The sequence below is a fragment of the Periplaneta americana genome, chromosome 6 (genome assembly GCF_040183065.1).
Source record: "Periplaneta americana isolate PAMFEO1 chromosome 6, P.americana_PAMFEO1_priV1, whole genome shotgun sequence".
Classification (NCBI taxonomy): Eukaryota; Metazoa; Arthropoda; class Insecta; order Blattodea; family Blattidae; genus Periplaneta; species Periplaneta americana.
Window position 1 is genome coordinate 48018213 of NC_091122.1, and position 26773 is coordinate 48044985.

Sequence of the window (26773 nt, forward strand, 5' to 3'; positions counted from 1 at the left end):
GTATTTAAATACAAAATACTTTCGAAAATCCTTATAAATTATAAAATACAAATGTATTTCAAATACGTATTTGAAATACATGTATTTGAATTACTGCCCAGCCCTGCACACTTTTAATACCTTGTATCACTTAAGAACCATGGTCTAAGGCATCCTGCCTAGGACTTGCGTTACAGAATGCGCGCTGGTTCGAGTCCTCATGGGGGAAGAAATTTTCTCAAGAAATTTCGGCCAGTGTAAGGGACCGGTGCCCACCCAGCATTGTGATGCACTTGGGGAGCTATGACAGGTAGCGAAATCTGGTTGTGAAAGCCAGCTATAACGGCTGAGAGGATCATCGTGCTAACCACACAATACCTCCATTCTGGTTGGATGATCGTCCACCCTTGCTTCGGCATGTGGGCATGAGGCCAGCAGCTGGCTTGTCGGTCTGCGCCCTTCATGGGCTGTAGCGCCACGGATTATATTATCACTTAAGAACATGGTTATATAGTTATAATAACAACTCTGTTCAGAGTTCTGATGAAGACTGACACGAAGTCGAAACTAGTAAACTAGATAACCACTTAGTTTTCATTTAACACATGAAAGTTGTTGTTATAACTATATTCTAAAGTGATACAAAGTGTGTAATCAAGATGTATAACATAAACTACACTTGTTGGCTAGCAAAAAATTGATGTAACCAAAATCCCTCACATTACATCAACAACAGATTACCTTTATTACCTGTTAAGAGTAAGGCCCATAACACACTTGCAGAGTTTCCGCTAGCGAGAAAATTAAAAGATTGATAACATGGATTCAAATGGACGTCCACACACTGGAAGAGATTCTCGTTCGAGGCAAAAACCTCGCGTGAGTTTCTCGCTGGGATCGGTAGCTCAGCGAATTTTCTTGACACATTTATCAAAGATGTTTGACATTTATACTCTTCATGACGATTGAATGTAGAAAAAGATATCACAGGTGGTGATGAATTGTATTGTTTTTATTTGAAAATGAGTAAAGATGGCTGATAATTGCAGTCAGAAACTTATCGAACTTGTACGATGTCACCCATAAGCCTACTTATATGATACACAGGATGAAAACTATAAAAACACGAAACTTAAAGAAGAAATCTGGAGACAAATATCAGATTATCTGAAAATAAATAGGGCTATATTTTATTTTGATGATGTATCTATATGTCTTAACAGTTTACATAATTTTAATCACAACATAGCAAAGAGTCCTCTATCATATCATGAATGGCAAAAAACTGAGGTCCATTCAACCTGAAGTAACGCCTAAATGTATCAAATGTAAATCGAAACCAGTGTCCAAAACTCACCTTTATTTTCGTAAGATACAATGTGATTTCAGATATTTCTGGCTTTAATTTTAGGCCTACTTTTTCTTTTCATTAACAAAATATGTTCATGTAACTTCATTTCCTCATCATCTGAATACTCAGATTCAACATAGCGTTTATACGTAATTTGTAAAATACGACAATATACTTACAGGTTATGTATTTAAGTACGACAATATACGTAAATACATAACCTATAATATTCCCCCCCCCCCCCCGAGTCATTACTATAGTCAGAAAAATGCTTTCTGCATGAAAGCAATGCATAGATGATCATAACAAGGTGTGATCTGTGATAGCGAGAACTCGCCAAGTGTGTGGAGGAAGGCTCTTCACCTCTTTCTCACAACACATTTCTCGCTAGCGAAAACTCTTCAAGTGTGTTACGGGCCTAAGGAATTACAATCTTGAAGCTTCTTGGAACTGTATGGATATAATCAACTTGAAGGCTTAGCAAACAATTCGAAAAGATTATTACCAATATATAAAATAACTTAAAGGTAAATGTTTAAACAATACATTTATTACAATACAAATAGATAACCTTGTTTATGCAAATAGTTACAAAATAAACATTTAAATTTCAAACAAAAAAAATACCTGAGACATTTCTTCTTCAACAGTATATACAATGTTAATATTACAATATCTACAATGCAACATTTCTCAAATAAGATGACAACCACATTTGTTTTCTGACATTTACGTAATGTATTTGTTGGCACATAATTCTTGCACTACCATCATTGTTATCACAGTTTTGAAGTAAAGTATCTTCTTTAGTATGTTGCAGAATTGTATTATACACTAATATTTCAATGTTCATTGAACAAAGTTTGAACACTTTACACTTTATTGGAAAAAAAAATAGTTATCTTGAATACATTTCCTGAAATAGGAAAATGTGTAGTACAAAAACATAAAACTTTACACTCTATTGCTCCATTATATTGGCTGAAATCGGAATCTCTTTTAAAATGAAATATGAGTAAGTTATTTTATCATAAAATTAATTTACAATAAAACATGTAAAAATATGACATTTCCTCATGACACACAAAAAAAACCTCAGACTGACAAAGACAAATGACAAATGAACCAGGGCTGCAACTGGGGCGAGGGGACATGCATTAACATGAACGAGGAAAGCAATGAAAATTTTCACGTTAGAACTCCTTCCTGAAAAGTCTAGACTTCAGTATAAGAAAAAGTACGAAGAAATTGTGAGTTTGTGGCAGGAAAAGAAAGGCTAAATGATGTTGAATGAAGTTCTTCTCACTTATTTTAGTTAAATCTAAAATTTGTAAGTCTTCAACCCTGTGGTCGAAGTTTTCTATGTTAAAAACTACTTTAGCTGTGAAGGTTATAAACATAAGCAGGGCCGGGTATTTATGGAGATCGCGAAAATCACGACATAATAGATACACAATAGATTTTTACTAATCTTTACGGATTAAGTGATTCTGATTAATAATGTGCGGATAAAACAATTGCGACAAATCGCGAAATAGAGTTCTAATAGCCAAATTTTAACACATTCGCGAATTATTACTATTGCATCGTTTTATAGCGAATTTCATATTCCGAGTTCTTTTTTCGGATTTTTCTTTTTTTCACTTGAATTTGTTATACATCCAAGTAGACTACATTACATGGTATTCTAGGTGTTCTGATTACATTAGTGAACTCAAAAGACGGAGAACGAGAGAAAGAGTGTTAATTTGAGAGCTGCAAGTTTTTTTCGTTTTTAATGAATGTGTGTTAAATACAGTCTCAATCCAACAAATATTGTCTATTGGCCATACCGCACCTTTACCAGAATCCAATAAACCTTTAATGTTAATTATTTGGCAAGTAATATTCATACTGAATTAATACTCCGATTACAAAATAATTGTATTTTCCAAATTTTCCATTGATCTCTGCCAAGAGTACAAATCAATCTCCAACAATCTCCTCCGACACCAATATTAAAAAGCATAAACGATAAAATTAATCTCCATAAATACCTCCCCCTGAACATAAGTAATGTCTCCAACAGCACAATAACTACAAATTTGTTAAAAAAAATTAATAATGATCATATTCTACAGGACTTGGACCTGATGACCAGGGTATCACAATTGAAGGGTTCAGAGCCATAGTGGGCCAAGCGCCATTTATTAAAAATGGAGAAAGCAAGGGTTAAAATTAAGTGAATACCATATTTAATGAAGATTGACATATCATTTAGTTTTAATGTGTATACTGTATTCTTCATCTTACGATGTTTGGGTGACGTATATACGTCCGTTGATGTGACATATTAATGAATTAAAGACTATTATAGTCACAATCATTAATATGTCACATCAACGGACGTATATACGTCACCCAAACATCGTAAGATGAAGATTACATTTGTAAAGTTTCTTTCCAGCCATAAGCAGTGCTGACTAAGATCAGACGCTATGGACAGTACTCTATAACAGAGTCGCCAGTATGAAAGGATAATTCCGAGCCTTTGGCGTGAGACGAACTCGATAGCTCAGTGGTAGAGCGCCTGACCAGAGACCAAGAAGTCGCAGGTTCGATTCCCGCTCGAGGTTGTGAAATTTTTCTTTCATACCATGGCATGATTGTGACTATAATAGTATTTAATTCATTATTATGTATATTACTTACTATAGGTTTCCATTGAATTATGGTAATAACTTCATTTTAACCCTTGTTTTCTATGGTTTTAGTAAATGGCGCTTGGCCCACTATGGTTCTGAACCCTTCAATTGGTCTCTCCATCATCTCCTCGGGTACCCACACCTCGTTTTCCTGTTGGTGTGTAGTTGAAAAGTTGTATCAGGCGATGTCTTAGTTCCGTCGTTAGTAGATGATTATATCAGTTCAATTTGTACTGTTGAATTTTGTCAATTGTGTTGTTCATATTTAATTTATTTCGTATGCATTCGTTTGTCTGATGATCTAATAAAGTATAGCCAGCCAAAGGGTGATGCAATTTCACTTCTGCTGTTTCCAATCATTTTAATTGCTGGTTGATTAATGTCCAAATTTCAGAGTCAGTTGTCAACATTAGGATAGCTATTGTTTTAAAAAATTTCAATATTGTTTCATTTGTGTGTGTTTTTTTTTTTTTTTTTTTTTACTGTTCCAACCAAACACTGATATTTACCAATTTTGTTTTCCAAATCAGTTGCTTTGGTATATGATACTATACACCCAACTTGCTCTATTATTTTACCTTTCAATTCTATTTTAGTTTTCATGTGATTATTGAGTTGATATTTCTAAGTTATATTCTTTAGCTAATGAATTCAAATGATAAACTGCTTTCTATAATTATCTTCTGAAGAGGCAAATCTTGCTTGGTCATCAGCAAACAACATTGCATTCAAGTTTATTCTATTTAAAATATCATTATTACTTAATTTGGAATACCTCTGAAATTAATCAGATTATGTAAGGTATGTATGGAAAATACGGTAAACAAAGTAGTAACAAATGGAATTATATGAGAAGAATTCGTTAATCAAACGGAATTAAAACAAAGTGATGCTCTCTCGCCAATCTTATTTAATATAGCATTAGAGAAGATAATACGACAGACTTAATACCAGCTGGAATAAACCTGGGTGGACAACATAAAATTTTTGCATATGCTGATGATTTATTATTAATAGGAAGAAATGAGCTTGAATAAGACAGCTATTTATTGAATTAATGGGAAAAGCACAAAACACTGGATTAAATATTAACGAGAGTAAAACAAAATATATGGTAATCACTAAAACAAAATGGATTCCCAACAGCCTTAAAATAAAAAATTATACTTTTGAAACAGCCAATCAGTTCAAATATCTTGGTGTTTTGATAGACAATTCTAATGACAGAAAACATGAACTACTTAGACTACATAATGCAAATAAAATTTTTTACGCTGTTCACAAATTATCTTCCTGTTTTTTAACCAGAAATTTAAAAATCATTACGTACAAAACACTAATCCAACCTGTACTATTATATGGATCGAAAAATTTTTGGTCCAATTTTTGACCCACTTGAAAACAAGTGGAATATTCGACATAATAATCACATTCACAAACTTTATAATCAACCATCAATTTTAGATGTAATATGAACCAGAAGATTAAACTGGGCAGAATATGTTATACGTATGGATGACTGCAGCAGCGTAAAACAAATATATATGAACACCTTTAACAACACAAGGCCACTGGGAAGGCCTCCAAGTAGATGGAAAGATGAAATTCAGAAGGAATGCATGGAAATGGGAATTATTAACTGGGAGGAACTAACAAAAGACAGAACAGAGTGGAAGCATTTTGTGAAATCAACATGGAGTCGACATGCTCCATAATGTCCTTTGATTGACTGACTGTTACTTAAAATTGCTTGCCATTTTCTCATGACGTCATCAATGTTTAAATTGAATAAAATAGGTGACAAAGGGTGTCTAACTCCCTGGTTAATTTATATAAATTTTGAACTGTTTGTATTCATTTTAATGACCATATCTTTGTATAAACCCTGTACAGCTCTCACTAGGTAGTTCGTTATTCCTCTTTATAGGAATATAGACCAAAGCATTTTTCGATTTACTGAATCAAAAGCTTTACTGTAGTCAATAAAAGCAATGTAGGTAGGGATGTTATATTCTGTTTTTTTCCACTAGTTGAGAAACAGTAAAAATGCAATCTTTGCATGATGTCATGTCTGAAGGCATTCTGTTCATCAGATAAAATTGTCTTTGCTAATGCATTTAATCTTCTTCATATTATTTTAGCATATACCTTATAGCTATTATTTAAAAGGCTAATACCTCTATATTTATTGCAGTTATTTTTTTTTACCTCTTTTGTAGATAGGAATTACTAACGTTATATTCCATTTATCTGGGACTTTACCATATTTCCAGCATGTATTTAATAATTATAAAAAGTGAATGATGTATTTCATATTGAATAAGATGTCTGAAACTTAGTTAATTTTCTTATTTAATAGTTTGAATAGTTTCAAGTGTGTGAACTTTGTCTTTTTTAAACAGTATGAAAAAAATTTGCACTAAACTTGTTTTTTTTTTTAAGAGTACAATTTTTTTTGCATTGTGTGCAAAAATAACAAACTTCGGACTCTTGAAAAAATTACAATTACTTTGGAACTAAGTAGTGGGGAAAAAAAATTAAAAAGCTAACAAAATTAGGACTAAATCTATAGCAATCTGCTCTTAGATAATTTTTTCTAATTTTTCATACACTGTAACAACCATTCTCCCTTAAGGGGTTAGGTACAGCTTATAGCAGTAAAATTTTGGAAATATTCAACACTTTTTTTCTCCATTACTGTATCTAGTATAATAATGAAAATGGGTATATTTAAAACATTGTCCTTCTGCTATATGAAAAAAATATTTTTACGATTTAAAAAATATTATTTACATTTTTCTTTTTTCAAAATTCAGTTCACTGTGCAGTGATGAAGCATTTCCCACATAACTAAAAAACTATCCACCATTCTATGATGAAATTTTTTGTGTGTATTTATACATGTAATATCTACAATATGATGCAAGATCACTTCTCTACCTTTGATAGATGTCTGATAAAAAATAAATTCACTTTAACAAATGGTCAAATATCAGTATTTTCTTCTAACACAAAACAAAAAATATTATTTATTAAGGAATGTAGTTGAAAGAGCATGATATTGTAAATATGAGTTTCAGTAATAAAATAAAAGAGAGAGAACATGAAAAAGTTAACAAGTTTATATATATATATATATATATATATATATATATACACACAAGTAATTTTTTTAAATAGTAAAAATATTTTTTTCATATAGCAGAAGGACAGTGTTTTACACATACCAATTTTCATTATTGTACAAGATACAATAATGGAGGGAAAAAATGTCGAATATTCCCAAAAATTTTACTGCTGTAAGCTGTACCTAACCTCTTAAGTTACGATCATTTCACACCAGGTACATTTTCCAGTCAATACTGGGATTGGCACTGTCCTGTATCTTCTGCCTGACCATCTGACCAACCACACTTATATGAGATTGGTGCAAAGAATCTTGTCTGAGTTACTAGAGGAAGCACCCTTAATTGTCTGACAGAGAATGTGCCTACAGCATGACAGGGCTTCATCTCACTTCACTGTGGCTGTCAGTGACCATCTCAATGTTATTTTTCCTGGTTGTTGGATTGGAAGAGGAGATCCTACTCCATGGCCTCTGAGGTCACCTGATCTGAGCCCTCTCGATTATTTCGTTTGGGGATACTTTAACCTCCTGAGTCCTGAGACATTTGTTGTTTTATTTTTAAAGTTCAATATCATATCTACATTTCAAAAAAAGTCACTGAAATCAGGAAAAATGCTGAAAAAATTCTGCAGATTACAGTTAAGGCAGATATATTATACCAAATATCAGCACAAATCTATGGCAGTGCACCAAGTTGAAATTAACTCCACTGTTTTATTATGTTCATTGAAATATTTTAGATGAAAAAATAAGAAACTTGGAACATATGAGCCGTTCAGAGCAGAAGTGGTGTAAGTCAAAAATGGGTAATGAGGGTTAAAGTAAACATTCTGTAAAATAAAGCGCAAAGTAGCAATTAATATTCCATTTATTTAAACTATTAGTAGTTAGTGGATAGCAAGAAGGATATATTAATTGCTATTTTGCGCTATATTTTACAGAATTTTTACTTACCTCATTACAGAATTTTGACTTACACCATTTTTGCTCTGAACGGCTCATATTTCATGGCACAACTATAAAGTCTGAAAATATAGTCTTTTCACGAATATATGGATTTGCATACTGAAAATCCTGATACGGGAATGCTTAAGTTTTAAAACTTTTAAACACAAAATTATTCATGCTCCAGATTATAATGGGAACACACTCATATAAAAATTGAATTAACATTTTATTACTATTTTCATTCGTTAAAATGTGTTAAAATCATTGAAGAAATGCGATAATTATAATACACAAATGGATAACAGATAAGCTATTTTACTTGTAGATCTTTTAGTAGCTAAATCACTATAGATAGGTAATATACTAAAAGATATGGTTAAAACATCAAAATCAAATATGGAAGTGTTATTCGATCACAAGTTATGTGAACCCAAGGAAATACAATTTCCCATGATGTACAAATTGGCAAGATTCCAGACGTAATTTGTAACAAATTTATTTTAAAAATTTTGTAAATGTTTAGAACCAGTAACGTAGAGTAAGGAAATGTAAAGACTCTATTGAACCACCCACATTAACTTCTAAATACACAAAAATTAGAAGGGCTTAACGAAATGTCATGAAGAAAATTTACATGAAAATGTCAAAGATTTTCTTTTATTTAAACTGACAATAAGAACTAAAAGAACAGTTTGTCATATATTGCTAATGTATTAAAGCTTTTCTCAGAAAACTTCATTATAAGTATATAGTAAAATATAACATTTTTTTATTTCAATAATAAATCTCACTTTGTCCAAGTCGTGATGGTGCAAAGACTTCATATAATCTTCTGTCTTCAATTCTCTTCCACATATTAAAATTTCGTTTCATTTTATATGAAAGTTCCATTGTACATAATAGGCATTTAATAGTTTAACAATTTATTACAAATTCAATTCACTTACAAAGTGAGAACTTTATTCAACCCGGGTCACTATCTAAGCTCAGGGGTGGACTGTTATCGGCATCAACGGGACATTCTTTTTTTACTGGTGTGTGGAACTCCTTCTTAACTGATGGTCGCAGAGGTGCTAGAATTAGAGGAGAGAGAGGTGGAGGTTCACCATACTGCTGAAGTTTCTGTATCCTCCTTTCTAACGATGAACTAGCAGCTTTTGTACTTGGGTCAGTAACAGAATTGACAGCGTGGGATATAATAGTTGTACATGAATTTACTGTACCTCTGATGTTAGGAACCAATAATCCATTTGAATGCTGATTACGTCCTCCTTCCTTACTTCCATTATGGGGAGAATCAGCTGAAAACTGTGCATTACTTCTTTTAGGTATCAGTCCTGGGACTAAAGATGAACTTCGTAGAAGTAATGACACTTTTTCCTCACATGCGGAAGAGAACAGGTGTACATCCTAAAAAAAAAATGCAGTTTCATTACCAAATATGTTCACAAACACACAGATCAGAACAAAGAAAACTGTCCACCACTGTGGAGTAACAGTTAGTACAATTTTTTCTTTAAATTTTCCCACAGATACAAACATCTATCCATGTTCTTCCTCTGCTCTAACTCAATTACATGCTCTCAACAACGAAACTCTATCACAGATAGCTTTATGGTTTGAATCTAATGATTTCTTGCTTAATCAAGAAAAAACTATCAACATAACTTTCAGCCTAAATTATCTAATAAATAAGGACAACAGACTCAACTACACAAAATTTCTAGGACTTTTTATAGACTCCACTTTAACATGGGATAAGCACATCGAATACATATGCACAAAGCTATCAAGAGTTTTATATTTTTTAAAGAAATTAACAACTTGCGTTTCTCAAAATTATTTAAGATGTGCCTACTTTTCTTTCTTTCAGTCGATAATCCGATATGCCCTAATTTTCTGAGGAAATGGAACCAAAATTGGAAGCGTCTTGATTATACAAAAGAAAGCCATTAGAATTTTACGTAAATCAAACTATCTGGAACACTGTCAGCCACTTTTCAGACAATCACGGATTTTAACAATCATAAATTTGTATAATATATATATGATCTAGTACTTTAAACTCGACAAAATATCGACAATTACTCATTAGTGGCCAATATACATGATCATGAAATTAGAAATAGTGAACAAATTAATATTCCATATTGTAGATTACACAAGAGCAACATAAACTTTTTAATTATGGGGATGAAATTATATAATAAGCTCCCCAGTCAATATTATAAATTATCAATCAATAGCTTCAAAACTAGATTTTACAATTTGTTATTAAATAATCCTTTTTATTCTGTTGCTGAGTTTTTCAACACAAATTTGTATGAAATTGTATTTTAACAAATAAGTTTAACTGCAATTTAGTTAGTTTTCTTTATTTTAAAGGTTTCAAATTATTTCATGTTTTCATTGTATTATTTAAATTTTACTATTTCTTTTATCAGTATTTTTTAAAATGTATTTATATGTTTTTCAATGTATTCTGACGAAGCCTAAAACTGTATGTCTAAAGGCCAAATAAACTGACATGAATTGAACTGAATTGAATTGAATAGTATGCGGAACCCGAATCACGCAAGGAAGTGGGGAGGCATCACGCACGCAGACGCACACGTGCGTGAAGAACACGCACGCGCACATGCACACGCTCGCGCACACACACACACACACACACACACACACACACACACACACACACACACACACACACACTCTCTCTCTCTCTCTCTCTCTCTCTCTCTCTCTCTCTTTTAAGGTTCTGTTTTGATATATCTATTTCATTTACTGGGAAGCCAAGTCATCAATAGCACCTAATTAATTTATTCCATTAAATAATAAATAATGAATATTATGCTGTTTTGTTATAAAAAAATCTTATTTCTTAAAATATCGGTATCTCAGAAGTTTATCCAAACAATAACTGTAAAGGACATCCTTACTGTTCTCTCTTCATCTTCTCCTCTCTTAAATAAACTGGCACAACTGAGAAGTACAGTTTTGCCAGCCATTGATAGCATTAAGATAAGAGATGCAATGTAACTCACTTTATTCCTAATTTCTTGGGTAAATGAAGTAAGAGCTTCTTGAAGGTGAGGTTGGCGTGGATTTGTTGAGAAGCAGGAGAGCTCTGAGACATATGCACAAGGCACCCAACGAATAGCTGCACCATGGCGCCACTGCAAATTGCTGGCAGCAACAACTGTTCTCGGCTTCAGGAGTTCCTCCCAACCAAATTGCTACAAACATTAGAGAGACAAGAATATAGTCTGAAAGTACTATCATATTTTCACCAAAGCAATAAATTGAAATGTTTTCATGTGGAGAATTCTTTTTGCGATCGCAACTAAACAGTAAATTCTTAACAGAAATATTCAAGAATGAAAAATTTCTCAGTAGACTGGTACAATTTAACACCACAGAAACATCACCATATGTTCTATGTACAGACATGTTCTTAACCCAGCAAAATCTCGTATACGGAACTAGCCTTGTCCCTTTGGTGCTGGATAAGAGGGATTCTACTGTATCAGGAATTTTTTTTTATATTTCTTCAGTTTCTCTTACCATTTATTCCACTCTTAAGGTACGGTCAGACGTCGCTACTTTTGCAGTGCTGCAGTACAAAAAACTGCGCAACTCTTGTACTGCGACGTGTGAACAACGGTGCAACCCGAAAAATAGCAGCTGCCGAACCTGCTGCCCACTACTTTTCCATGCTGCGCGCAGCTTAAAAGTAGCGACGTGTGAACAGGGTTCTCAGGGTTGCAGCCGCAGCATTTCTGATATCGGTTTTGTTGAAACTTTTGCTGCGGTTACAACCAGTGTTACCACCCAAATGTGCCAATGATACTTTTATTGTTTGGATATATTTTAATGTTAAATGTGATGAAAATAAATTATTTGTAACAGTTATTAAATAGACAACATAGTCTGAGCATAATTGCTGACGACATAATTCATTTTTTAAATTTTCCGTAGCGTAGTTCCAAACAGGAGGGTTGCCAACATTGATTACGTGAATATATTGTTGGTTATCATTTAAGTATATATGCGTTTTTAAAAGCTTTGTAGTAAAAATAATGCCAATTTCTGAATACTAGATACAACAGAAAAGCAAATAATAGATAAGGAAGCTTTTGCATGAGTTTCTTAATAATGCGAACATAACCACAAAATGTATATTGAGAAGTCAACACGGAGATGGAAACCTGCAGCATGACTGCGGCTGCAAAAGTAGCGCCTTGTGTGTGAACAGACTCGCAACCTCCAGTTGCAACTTTTGCAGCACTCGGGTTGCGCAGCACGAAAAGTAGCGTGCAGCACGCTACTTTTGGCTTACGTGTGAACACGACACGCAACTTTTGCAGCTGCAGTACAAAAGTTGCGCTGCAAAAGTAGCGATGTGTGACTGTACCTTTACCTCCATACCATTATCTTATTCTCTCTCAACAGCCTCAGAAGTTTTAAAGAACTGTTAAATAGAGAAAACATTACATTGCTTCCTGAATGAATACAGTTGAAGTTCCACAACATAATTATAGTGTACTCATACCTTCACACCACCCCAAAATGCCATTCCCAGGATGTTAGATGCCACATCAGCCAAATACACCACTTGGAAGCCTGAAGTTCCTTGTGGTGCATCACCAATAAACACGACCATCCCCACAACATCCAATTCCCCGAATTGAGGACAGAAGTCTGAACTTGTGACTTCACCGAAACTTGTCACTCTTCGTTTGAAGATGCAATTATTTTGGTGTGAAGATGGACGGTACACAGTCTGTCTTCCAGCAGAAAGCTGGAGGTCTCCACCCCTGCAAAGAAAAGTTTATTTAAAATCTTAAGTATTTCTACTTCGGTAAGTGCCAAGTGTTAAAACCAAACCCAGGTATTTCCACTCATTAGTTATTTCATGAGGTATAATATTTCGAGAAGACTCATGCTTTTTGTTAGGTGTAATATGATGTACAAATATTATTCCTTTCATGTTCTCCACTCAGCAAAGAAGAAATACCAATCTATATCACACACACACTCATTGCTGAAACTCCAGTTGTGAACGAAATTCTTTCATGGAAATGGGTGATTCCAGAACATAACCTACAGATTCCAGGAAACCATTCCAAAAATGATCCTCCATACATTAAGTTAAATGCCATGCAACTACTCTGCAGCACATATAAGGATCATCTTCAAATTTATACAAATGATCTCTAAACCCTAATAATGAGACACAGGAGCATGGTATTATATTCCAAAATATCAAGAAAGTTATTTCATACCATGTTCATCCTTCTCCAGCCTTGACACTGAATTGCTAGCTATTGATGCTGCTCTTCAATGTGTTACTCAAATTTCTGAAAAATCTATTTGCATACTTACCGACTCCAAGAGAGCTATATTTAATATAATCAAATATGTACCGAACCTATACGCACATAGAATTATTCCAATTCAGAAACAACTAAGTAAACCAAAAAAACTCCAAAAGGAAATAACATTTCAATGGGTACCTAGTCATTGTGGTATACCTGAAAACGAGACAGTCGATAATATTGCAAAACAGGCAACATATTTGCAACCAAGACCTCTTCAAATGATATCTCTATCCAGTGCTTTTGCTTCACTACCACTACTAATGCTATTATTATTATTATTATTATTATTATTATTATTATTATTAATTATTATCATTATTATCAGAAGTTTCATTTCGTCATGAATGTTGCAAATACAATGTCATGTATAACATTATTGCTAATTACGACTGCATATGACATTACATGGTGGAAAAATATAATCACGAAATTTTCACGAAATTACTGTCACATTTTTAAAAGTACGATTTTTTATTCACTTTTCAAGAATAATTTGAAACATTTCCACCAAAATACCAGATCCCAATGATAATGTTTACCTGAAAGTGAAACCGTGACATCTAACAAAGGAAGATGTACAGACTGTACTAACGTCTCAATTTTCACTAACAACCCCACCACATTATCAAAAAGATGCAGCTCTCCTGCACGAGTATTTGAAAGCTTCTTCATGGGCAAATTTAAAATTAGGTAACACATGATACAGAAAGACAATACTTACCTAGTTCCTGCAGCTGAAACATTGAAAAGTGTGACTGTTGACCCTTCTTTCAACATGTGAATAACATCTTCTGATGGACGCCACACAGAAAGCATCGCAGACTTGGATGGTTTAGTGGCACTGATGTCCACACAACGCACTTTAAACAAGAGTGCAACATTGCGCACAGTAGCTGTTGTTTCTCCAAGTTTTTCTGTCACTCTTGTTTGAAGTTCTAGTTGCATTTTCTCACACTTCAATCTCTGATAATCAGCCACAATAAGTCTCTGTTCTTCATTTAACAATGCCTGTCAGGAATGAAATTGATGTTTTAAGTTGTAAGTACAAACAAGTATAAGATTAAAATTTTTTTTTTTACTGGGTTATTTTATGACACTTTATCAACATCTCAGGTTATTTAGCATCTGAATGAAATGAAGGTGATAATGCCAGTGAAATGAGTCCGGGGTCCAGCATCGAAAGTTACCCAGCATTTGCTCGTATTAGGTTAAGGAAAAACCGCGGAAAAAACCTCAATCAGGTAACTTGCCCTGATCGGGATTCGAACTCGGGCCACCTGGTTTCGCGGCCAGATGCACTGACCATTACTCCACAGGTGTAGACAACAAGTATATGAAAAAACAAATACAAGTTAGAAGGAAAAGGCACACAAACACATAATAATATAGTTTATTTAACACTTCAAGATGTCAAGGAGTTAAGCAGTAGCCACTTATAGAATGAAAGCAGGCCATCACTGTCTAGTTGACCACCTGTTTGACGCATTGCCTTCCAACTAAACTGGTGGTTCCGAAACTTTTAAGACACAACTCACTTTTAGGTGAGACTTCTGTATGCATCCCCTCTGCCAAACTGGTGGGGGTACTTAACTCCATTCGAAAAATACAAATACCGTAAAAACGAACATTTTTAATAATTTCGAGGGAAAAATTGTTCCGGGGCTGGGTATCGAACCCAGGACTTTTGGTTAAACGTACCAACGCTCTACCAACTGAGCTAACTCTACCACACACTGATCCAATTTTTCCCTCTATATCCACAGACCTCAAAGTGGGCTGACAACCATCAAGCAATCAACATTGAGTGCACACTAACTCTGTGTGACTTAAATTGTGGTTTTCTGTTAACGAACAGTGACGTGTATTATGCAAATCAAGCTTTCAGGTATAACTCCCTGTAAAGTTGATTTGAATAATTTCGAGGGAAAAATTGTTCCGGGGCCGGGTATCGAACCCAGGACTTTTGGTTAAATGTACCAATGCTCTACCAACTGAGCTAACTCTACCACACACTGATCCAATTTTTCCCTCTATATCCACAGACCTCAAAGTGGGCTGACAACCATCAAGCAATCAACATTGAGTGCACACTAACTCTGTGTGACTTAAATTGTGGTTTTCTGTTAACGAACAGTGACGTGTATTATGCAAATCAAGCTTTCAGGTATAACTCCCTGTAAAGTTGATTTGAATAATTTCGAGGGAAAAATTGTTCCAGGGCCGGGTATCGAATCCGGGACCTTTGGTTAAACGTAAACGTAAAACTTCTAATGACGGGATAATTCAGAACCAAAAATATGAAAAATTGACAAAGTTTGATATAGTTCCACTAGTTCTCAATAGGTGACACCATGATTGGGGTGATTAAAAATGTGTCGGGAAAAATGATGATGTAAATTAAGCATAAATTATTGTCATAATTGACAATGTCAGTGGTTTGCAGCTAAACCCAGTGTTGTTTTGCAATCAGCAGAAGAGGATGAAATATTGAATTCTATAATGCAGGTATATTTACGTACAATTGGCAGCACTGACTATTATATTTGCAATCTATTAATAGAAGTAATAATTAAAGAAGTCACACTTACACTAACAAATTACTTACTTACTTACTTACTTACTGGCTTTTAAGGAACCCAGAGGTTCATTGCCGCCTTCACATAAGCCCGCCATTGGTCCCTATCCTGAGCAAGATTAATCCATTCTCTATCATCATATCCCACCTCCCTCAAATCCATTTTAATATTATCTTCCCATCTACGTCTCAGCCTCCCTAAAGGTCTTTTCCCCTCCGGCCTCCCAACTAACAATCTATATACATTTCTGCATTCGCCCATACGTGCTACATGCCCTGCCCATCTCAAACGTCTGGATTTAATGTTCCCAATTACGTCAGGTGAAGAATACAATGCGTGCAGTTCTGTGTTGTGTAACTTTCTCCATTCTCCTGTAACGTCATCCCTCTTAGCCACAAACATTTTCCTAAGCACCTTATTCTCAAACACCCTTAACCTATGTTCCTCTCTCAAAGTGAGAGTCCAAGTTTCACAACCATACAGAACAACCGGTAATATAACTGTTTTATAAATTCTAACTTTCAGATTTTTTGACAGCACAACTGGATGATAAAAGCTTTACACTAACAAATTATCGACCACTATTGATTAGTTGGGTCAGATATCTTTAAACACCAGTGTACAATACACACATAAATAAGTTGTAAGTCAAACAAGGCAAAAATGCAAACGTAAATGTCTTGAGAGGCTGATCCTGTGTAGAAATAAGATATTACACTAAGTTTATAATTTAATGAAAGATTCTTTGAATTTCAAATCAGAAAAAAAAAAGCACTATGTGTTTACTGATGAAAAACTTGATTAAATAAGAGCTTCCTTGAAAAGTAGTTCTCAAAAGTCCTTCGGAAATGTAGCACAGGAAACATGAATATACAAGATGAGGAAACAAATTGTTTAAATTAAAACTCTATAACAGTGGTCGTCAGCACTCGCTGAAATGGATAGAGTGCATGGAGGGTAAGGAATTCTGCTCTGTTGTGCACAAGGGATAGAGAGACAGCATACCCGCCAGCAGCGACGATTGCACGCTAGGGCTGTGTCTTGTCCACGGGTAAGGGACGCTAGCCCGAGCGTGCAGTGTTTTGATGACTGCTGCTCTATAAAATTTCAGAAGTTCAGGAATTATAGTCCTAAGATTACAGTTGTAGGTTTAACTTTTGCAATGGGACCTCAGAAAAAGTAAATAAAGAGAAACTGATCCCAGATCGATTTTTCATTTCCAATAAGGTATAGTTTCATATGGATGTCCACGTGGCATCACATAACAGATACTGCTGAAGACAGAAGCAAACAATCGTGAATGAGATTCTGTTGTACCATACAAATAACGAGGTGTGATGTGCCCACAGTGCTTGTAGAATTACTGAACATTCTTTCATGACGAAACCATCAACTGTGAGAAGTACAATTTTAAAGTCATGCGTTTATTGTGAAGTCACTTTCTCATAATACTGTCTTCTTATTTGAGTTAGTCATCCTTTTCTTTCTAAGAGGGAGAAGATCCTGAGGATATTTCTAACAATGCAATGGCCAGAGGAAAGAAACAATTTACCTGCCTACCACACTCACTCATTTGAAATAGTACCTCTATAGACGCTGGGTCAGGAGCCAACTCTAAGATGTTGCAGAGTTTTTCACCAGAGCAGATCAGTGACAGTTCCTGAGCTCTAGGGATTTGATTCCGATGTATTTGCTGTTTCTTCTTAGCATCTTCACGCAGAAGTTCTCCCTTCACTTGACTGAACAGCAGTTCAACACATGCCTGTCGACTTCTCTCCCAATGCAATGCTGCCTGCTCTTCAGCCCGGAGAGATCGAATTACTACATGAAACACCATCAGACAAACAGTTACAAATACAACTAAACCAGTTCATGCAAATCTTGTAGTTTGTTTTTGTTACTCTTCATGTAACTAAACAATAGGAATTATGATTTTCAGTTTCGGTAAATTTCTAAGTTATGGCCCTACCGCTATTGTTGTCATTATTATTATTATTACTTTATTTCAATCCTACCAAGATGATGTTGAACCTTTTAAGCTGAAAATGGCGGCAAGTACAATTAGCTTTATTGAAGATTATCGCAAATACAAATGCCTATGGAGTGTTCAACCACAATTATCAGAATCAAGTAGGCCTAAGTGCTGGATTGATATTTAATATTTACTAATAGGGATATCCTGAACTAGCGCCAACAGATAGCGCACATGTAGGCCTACTTTGAGGGATGCGCTTTATGTGTGCATTTGTTTTTCGGTATATAAACATTGAGGATATACGTAGTGTATTAGTATATTAAATACTCTTAAAAACAACTAAAAATGGCAAATGTTTGTTATGTTTCTATATGTAAAAACCAGGGAAAGCTTTTTGTCTTCAATCAGGTCCCGAAATATTCTGAATATATGCTTTAAACCTTAAAAAATATAAGTAATTAAATTGCGCCTCGAAAATGCTAGCTATTAAATAAAAGTAACTACTTCAAGTAAGGAATTGTTGACTACAGTTTCATTTTGGAAGAGGAAAAAGAAAAATTAATAAAAACATTTGCAACCTCGACAGCGAACTATGTTACCTTAGATTATATGCAGTAGTTGTATGAGTGTCTGAAGTTTACGCCTGCAGTAAACTCTCGATAAACCGGGATGTTTATTATCCAGGACGATACATAGTGAAATACATTTCGTGAATAATGTTTTTAATGTGCTGCAGACTAATTATTAAAATCATGTTTTAACTTCAAATTTTCAAAATCATCCCACACAGTATTCAAAACTGCACGTCCTTAACCTAAAAAATGCACTACTAATCGTGATACTACTGCGATCATATTATATCATTCTATTAAAAATTGCATTTGATCTTTCTGTAACTACAGAAAAAAATACAAGGTATTCAATCTCAATAGTCCCTTCCCTATATAAAAAAAACACATTGGTGGCTGCATATCCTGTTTTTAGCATACGGTTCTTAAATACTAATGATTAAAGAGGGCAATGTTCTATTTTTTATATTTTTTTTTTATTCATGCACCTCGTTCTCAAAGGTCTCGTTTAGGTTCATGAACATTCAATCTATATTCTGCATACTGCAGATTTCCCCACTCATCTCGGGGAATCGCTCAATATTATACAGGTTTACATTATTATTTATTGTAAATTAAATTTTGAGGTAAGAAATATTGAATTATATTAAATTATACTAGATTATACAAAATAATTGTAAATATAATTTTGACATGCACAGAAAAAAAACAAGCGGGAAAACGTAATCAACTGTAGCATGACATAACGTAGCCCTACAACATGTTGCCCAGCATGGAACGCTCCTGCCATCTAGCGGTAAAACTTCATATAAGATATCCCTATTGATATACAGTAAAACCCCGATAAGACGCTGTTCAAGGGACCGTGTATTAGGCGGGTATACTAATTTTGACTTATATACAGTATCTATTAGCATTTTTCTTTATTGAAATACCTGATTCATGAAAGGTAATACAGTATTACTCCATTATGTAATTACTGTACTGTACGTCAAAGACATTTACAATAGGTACTATACTTAATTCTTTCGAAAAAAAAGTCATTTATAGTTGTTTGCCGTGTGTGTGTACTCCAAGTCCTCATGTTTACCACACTTCAGTTTCCTGTAATTACATCCTCCCAACATCGCAGCTGTAGTGATTGAGTCGCGATTTTTTATTATCGTTCTTAATGTCGATGATGCAATTCTTAATGAATCAGAGAGTTGTTTCTGATTAAGAGTATTGTTTTCGTAAGATTTCCATTTTTTTTCGACACAGAAAGCGCTTTTTGTTTGACACTCATTGTAATCACATTCACAGACACTTCAATACACTAAAGGACAACAAACTGGCCAGCAAAAATTTCCAGAATTTTATTACGGCCGAGTGAGGAATGCTGTTTGAGAGAGAGGGTTAGCAAGAGGGTGAGGTACTGTAACTGTATGTGGGGTTTAACCACGCAGATAAGGAGTTGAATAAGAGAGCGTAACAAGAGGTGGGGTATACTAAGGTATGAAGTATGAAGGTTTAAATGCGCAGGTAAAGGGGCCGAATACCAATACTTTTCAAGTTAAGGCACAAGTGAGTTCAATGACAAAGATGTTTCATTGCTGTTACAGTACATTGCTGAAAATTACATCGAAAATATTCCACAAAATCAGCGTATTATGCGGGACTTGAGTACAACAAATAGAGTATTTTATAAAGGCGTTATATGTGAAATGTGCAGGGACCGGACAAAAAAAAAAGCGTATTACACGGGATAGCGTAATAAGCGGGCACGTCTTATCGAGGTTTGTGTTCAACACAGCGCACCATGTAGACACAAAATCTGCATGCATCTTAATTGAATAATCGTAATTCATAATTTATTTGGAAATAATATCAGTATACTGGAATTAAAAAAACTCTTCTAACAAAATGAAGTTTATAATATGTAATATCCAAAGCTCGGATTTACCTGATCTGCCATCAGCCAGTTTCTCCACATAAAGGGTGGGGTAGACCCTTACAACCATAACTGATACACAGCTAATCATTCCACCTGCAGACAGAACAGAGGTCAGAGGAATGCGCAGAGGTCCTGGCTTTGAATGGAAACCCAGTTTAGTGTCCCAGCGAGCACGTCTTGTGGAGTTACTATGAAGTTTCAGCTTCACCTCACTTCCAACCTTAAAAAAACAAAATATGCCTTTTTTTTTTTAAGTAAACACAATCAAAAGGAGGATAGCAATGGTCAAGGAAGCTTTTGGAAAAAGAACTAAGGAAGAGACTAGTGAAGTGCTTTGTACAGAGTGTGACATTGTAAGGGGGCAGAAACATGGACATTACGACAAATGGAGCATCTGAAGTGGCCAGACAGACAGACAGACTGAATAAGAAATGAAGCTGTGTTGGAAAGAATAGGTGAAGAAAGAACGAAGCTGAAACTGATCAAGAAGAGGAAAAGGAATTGGTTGGGTCACTGGTTGAGAAGAAACAGCCTACTGAAGGATGTACTAGAAGGAATGGTGAACAAGAGAAGAGTTCAGTACAGAAGATATCAGATGATAGACGACATTAAGATATATGGATCATATGAGGAGACAAAGAGGAAGGCAGAAAATAGGAAAGATTGGAGAAAGCTGGATTTGCAGTGAAAGACCTGCCCATGGGCAGAACACTGAATGGAATGAGTAAACACAAAGATAAGGTAAATGATAAATGGCACTTTTAGCTGGATTTTCGAAAGTGAAAATTGGTTTGTATAATAATAATCATTGTTGCCAATGAATCTAAAGTCCATGGGAGAAACTCACTTAGCTGAGGGTGATAATTTTTAGGAGTAAAAGAAAAAAAATCTTTTGCTTGGTTTACTATGGAAGGAAAGAAAATCTATAGGCCTATGCTATAGCGATCTGGCACATGAAAAGAATACTGTCCCTGAATGATTAAATTCCTGGCAAACTGAATGACAGCCATTTCCTCATCCAAGTCAACTGGCAGATGTTTCTATTTGGCTATGAGAAGGTAGTATTTTCTAATGCTTGAATTAAGAAATGGGGATTTATTTTACTCCATTTGGTTATTTAACCCTAAGATGCATGACAGTTGGAATATACAATAGTGCATAATGGAGGTCCTAAGACCCCTTGTGTAGATGTTACTAAAAGAAAAGTAGTTTTTGAGAAAAGTAATTCAGAAAGTTTCAGTTGGATTTTGAATATAGTTTTTTATTCTGAACTGTTTTGTGTTGTGTACTGTACGAAAACTCATTAAAAGAGCTTTAAAATAAAGCCACTTGCAACTCTGCATTTAAACTGAAACACATAACACAGCAAAATTAAATATTAAAGTGGTTTTAAACAAAAGTTAAAAATTCTACTTACATTTGACATAATGAAAACAGGCTTCTACAAAATGACAACTTGCACAGTACCAAAAGACCATTAAACTCCTCAAATTTAATAAACTTATAAAAATAATTGATTAAATGGCGATCTTACTCGTGTTAATTGTGTAAGCATGTGCAGCAACAAACATACCTTCAAAATATACAGAAAACCAACCACCATCACCACCACACACATACACAACACATCTAATCACCCCACACAACACAAACATGCTGCATTCAGGACAATGGTACACAGATTACTCAACATACCCATGAGCCAACAACACTATAATGAAGAAATGAACACAATCAAATAAATAGCATAAGAAAATGGTTACAGCCCAAACATAATAGACAACATCATAAGAAAGACAAAACAAAAACTCAGCAAACACAAAAACACACAAAACACAACACAAACACAAGAAATACATCACACTAACATACGAAAACAAAAAAACACACAAGATCGCATCCTCATTCAGAAAACAGAAATACAACATAGCATACAGAACAGAAAACACACTACAAAGACATCTCAACACACAAACAACACAAACAAATACAGTACATACAACCACACAGGCATATACACTCACATGCAATAGTTGCGACAGTTTCTACATTGGACAGACAGGCAGATCATTCCAAACACGATACAAAGAACACATTAAAGCAATAACCAGAGGACACAATACATCTACATACACTGATCACATAACTAATGCTAACCACACATACAATAACATAAATACAGACATGGAAATCCTACACATACAGGCCAAAAACCAAAAACTCAACACACTAGAACAATATGAAATATACAGGCACACTAAAACACACCCTAATCAAATTCTCAACACACAGATAAATTTCAGAACACACACACTATTTGACACAACTCTTCATCACACGAACGCACCCACCAACAGGCAGCGAAGTTGAGATAGAGCCGAAATCTAGTAGGCTCTGAGGATGGTGTGAAGAAGCACCGAAACAGCTGTAAGCCGCACATGCTTACACAGTTAACACGAGTAAGATCGCCATTTAATCAATTATTTATATTCAAGTGTTAAAAGTAGTGTACGAAAGATTCAACATGGAAACTTATAAAGTCAGTTTGAGACAGTTATCTCATTTAGAACAGAGTGACCTCATATTGATAAACCCTGGCACTGTTCTATCTTACCTCGAGGGGTGAGCAGCCTTGTTCACAGTTGAGTAGCTCAGCCCCATGAGAAATGAGTTTAGTTCCCACTGCAATAGTGCCTCTACGTATGCGATGACACATTTCCTGATCCACAACTGCATTCAGTCCATACCAGCCATCAGTAAGTTCTAACTCAAAGCACAGGTCTGTTTCTGCTTTTTCCAACTGAAATTTACAATATAAAGAGATAATTATTTTACTCAGATGCGACTTACCAATCTCAAAGCTGCTGTGTAAGTAGCAGATAAAAATGTGAGGCAATTACATAACTCTCCACAGATAATAATTATTAATAATAATTTATTTATTTATTTAATCTGGCAGAGCTAAGGCCAGTAGGCCTTCTCTTCTGCCCAGCCAGACTCTAATTCTAATTGAATACAATTGCTTACATAATTATTACATTAATATCTAGACCATAAGACAACATGAAAGTAAATAATGAAAGTTGGATAAATAATGTTAGTGAGACAATAATAAACATTGGTAAGAAATAGTTATAATAATAATAATAATAATAATGAGATAATTTAGATATTTATCTGTGATATATATAACCATTAAACATTGAGAAACCTGAAACAGCTATTATTGTTAACAAGAATTGTTAGAAAAATATTTTGTTAGCCTATTCTTAAATTGGTTTGATGTCTGACAGTCCCTGACATTACTCGGTAGGGAATTCCAAAGCCGAGGAATAGCCACAGTGAATGAAGATGAATATGAGGATGTTCGGTGGGAGGGAATGGATAATATTGAGGAGTGTTGTGATCGTGTGTCTAGGTTATGATGGGTGGATAAATTTTGAAAATGAGACGCAAGATAGAAAGGAGTGGAGAAATGCAATATGTGAAAGAGAAGGGAAAGACAGTGGATTTTCCTATGATCTTCTAGACGGAGCCAGGACAACATTTCGAGGGATGGTGTTACGTGATCAGCCCGGCGAATATTGCAGACGAAACGGACGCACATATTATGAACACGTTGTAGTCTCTACGCCGAAGTAACGCTTAGGTCAGTACGCAGAATATCACAGTAATCGAAGTGGGGCACCATGATACACATCATGTACAGCAAGGCCTGCCGAAATGGTGTGCAACTAGAAAAGGGTCACAATCCTGCCATTTATTTTTAGTTCGAGATTGTGGAGAAATGTTGCCGAATAACTGTATTCTCTATTTTGCCTGCATATGGCTACTGCTTCCTTTTGTTTTAGTAACTGACCTTAACAATTCTTGCAACACACAAAACAAGCCGCTTGGCAGCTGTATCATCATGTTCTAAAATTTTTCTAATTGCAGGTCGTTCACAGTGATCTATTTCCCGATCATACCGGTACTTGAGTTGCAGCAGCAATACATTTGGCGTCAGGCATCTGCAACACATGCAAAAGTAAATTGAAGAATACCAACACAACACTGACATTTCTCAACTCACTTATAATGCACATCCACATACATGAATGAATAAAGTCAGATTGTCAATTCGGGGCAAAAATATCTATCTTTATTTTATGTAGTATAACCTAAGCAGACACAGAACATTTCTTTACACGAGGGTCTTCTATACAATGTATAATGTATGTATTTATGTATTAACACTACAATTGGGAATACACCCGATGGCAGTGATATATAATATACAATAACATGATTACAATAATACAATAATTACAGCAATAAAAAATAAAATAAAATAAACCTAAATTTACTTCTAACTATAAATAAATAGATGCAATAAACCTAGGACTATAAATAAAAACTATGCTATAATAACGCCTACAATAAGCAAAAGTAAACCTAACTTATAAGTACTTCTATTTCACCCAACTATATGTATGTATGTATGTATTTATTTATTAACACTACACCCAGAGGCAGTGATAGGGCCTATATAACATACAATAATAACATTACAATAATTACAGTAATAAAATTACAATAATTACAGCAATTAAAAAATAAAATAAGCGTAAATTTAATTCTAACTATAAATAAATAAATGCAGTAAACCTAGGACTATAAATAAAAACTACGCTATAATAACGAAAAATCCTCTGATTGAGGTTCTGGCTGATATGTACAGATGCCTCACACTAGCAAGCTGTCATGTTCGCGCAGGTGCATAGAGCACATCTCCCCTACCACTGTCCGCCTGCTGCTATGCATTATGGGCTAGAATGGTACACTTCAATTCTAATAACAGTTGTGAAGGCTGTATTATGTGTAAGAACGTGTCTATGTGTGGCTGTCGTTTGTGATAAAGTATTTCTTCTATTATGAGTAGTACATTATGGAGCAAAGTTCTTCATAGTCAAACTCGCGAGGTGATTTATAATGTGACGGAATTCATGATAACAGAAAGTGAAGCTGGGATAGTTTTCATGATATTTCTCATGAATGTTAAGAAGATGCAGGAAAGAGTGGCAGCAGCAATAGGAGTTTCTAAGATGACATTAACTAGAATTGCTGCAGAGAACTACATTGAAAAAGGATGACGTCATAGCATTGACAAGAAAAATAATTAATGAAATCACGGAAGAATCTTGGAAGAAAAAATGTGAAAAATCCATGGACTATAAAGAGGAATATATGAAGCAGATTCCTCTAATATAAGAAACTGTGGAAGTTGCATTATTCATTTAGGTTGGAAGTCTAGCGGACGAAAAAGAGGAAGAGGAAGAAGAAGTGAGCAGCGATTCAGATGGAAATTTATCGGGATTAAAGGAGATCCCTTTATGACTAAATAGAAACTCAACTGTGTCTTCCTTTTATTGCCTTTGTTCATATTGTGCAGATGAGTAAGTGACTTGTTTTTCTTGATTTATAGTGAAAAATTGAAGTTTAATGACAATGCTATAACCTACAATTTTGGCACATATAACTAGAAGAATGATGGAACACTTGGGTCAATCATATATTATACTAATAAATATACCTTTTCAATTAAAAAATAAATCATTAACACCAATAATATTAAATGAATTATTATATATTAAAATACTGCTCAATATATTATAGGGAGAATGTGTCTTGAATACGCTGCTAAGAGGTTAACTTTTCAGATAATGTGACTATACATGGGTATCAAATCGTAGGTGGGCCCCCATCGTTGGCTGTACTACCTCCCCTCTCCAGGCAGCTTCCTAGCTTGAGTTACTTGTACATCTATTATCAGGCAGTACATCTCACTTGACAATATGTGTCAAAGGAAGAACAACTGTTTGTCTGCATCTGAAGTCTGACTAGTGTAATATGTAGTTAATCGGCGATGTATGCAATGGAGGGGGAAAGGAACTGGCCACCCTCCCATTATCTCCTGATTAGTTGCCTCATAACTGGGCCTTCTTGGCATCACTCAAGAGGTTCAGACCTGTCTTCGGACAGTTGACTAAACAACAACAATAACGAAAAACTATGCTATAATAATCTGGATAATCCAAACTGCAAAAAAGAAGAGACAATATTAAGCTGATATATTGTTAATGAAATTAACAACTAGGCCTATTTATTTATAACTCTGCACACCATTAGTGTTTTCTGGTGAATATCACACTATTTGACAGTGGCTGGAGCAAGTATTTAGTTTGATCTTTTTTGACTTTACCTTGCACTG

At 34.7% G+C, this 26773-nt stretch overlaps 1 protein-coding gene across 3 annotated transcripts in view; it reads right to left on the minus strand.

Annotated features, from left to right (window-relative positions):
• Nucleotides 1–1866: 1866 nt before the first annotated feature.
• Nucleotides 1867–26773, minus strand: part of LOC138701304 (breast cancer type 2 susceptibility protein homolog) — a 53053-nt gene continuing 28146 nt past the window's right edge. For 2 of the 3 annotated variants that reach the window (XM_069828054.1, XM_069828053.1), the window contains exons 9-16: nucleotides 24383–24533; nucleotides 23138–23323; nucleotides 20533–20743; nucleotides 17632–17867; nucleotides 14192–14478; nucleotides 12642–12906; nucleotides 11134–11325; nucleotides 1867–9499 (exon numbers count right to left, since the gene is read on the minus strand). In XM_069828054.1, coding sequence (XP_069684155.1) covers nucleotides 9053–9499; nucleotides 11134–11325; nucleotides 12642–12906; nucleotides 14192–14478; nucleotides 17632–17867; nucleotides 20533–20743; nucleotides 23138–23323; nucleotides 24383–24533 — 1975 coding nt within the window. In that variant the 3' untranslated portion in view covers nucleotides 1867–9052. Of the gene's footprint in view, nucleotides 9500–11133; nucleotides 11326–12641; nucleotides 12907–14191; nucleotides 14479–17631; nucleotides 17868–20532; nucleotides 20744–23137; nucleotides 23324–24382; nucleotides 24534–26773 lie in introns of those variants that run through there. The other variant, XM_069828057.1, reaches the window with a different exon arrangement.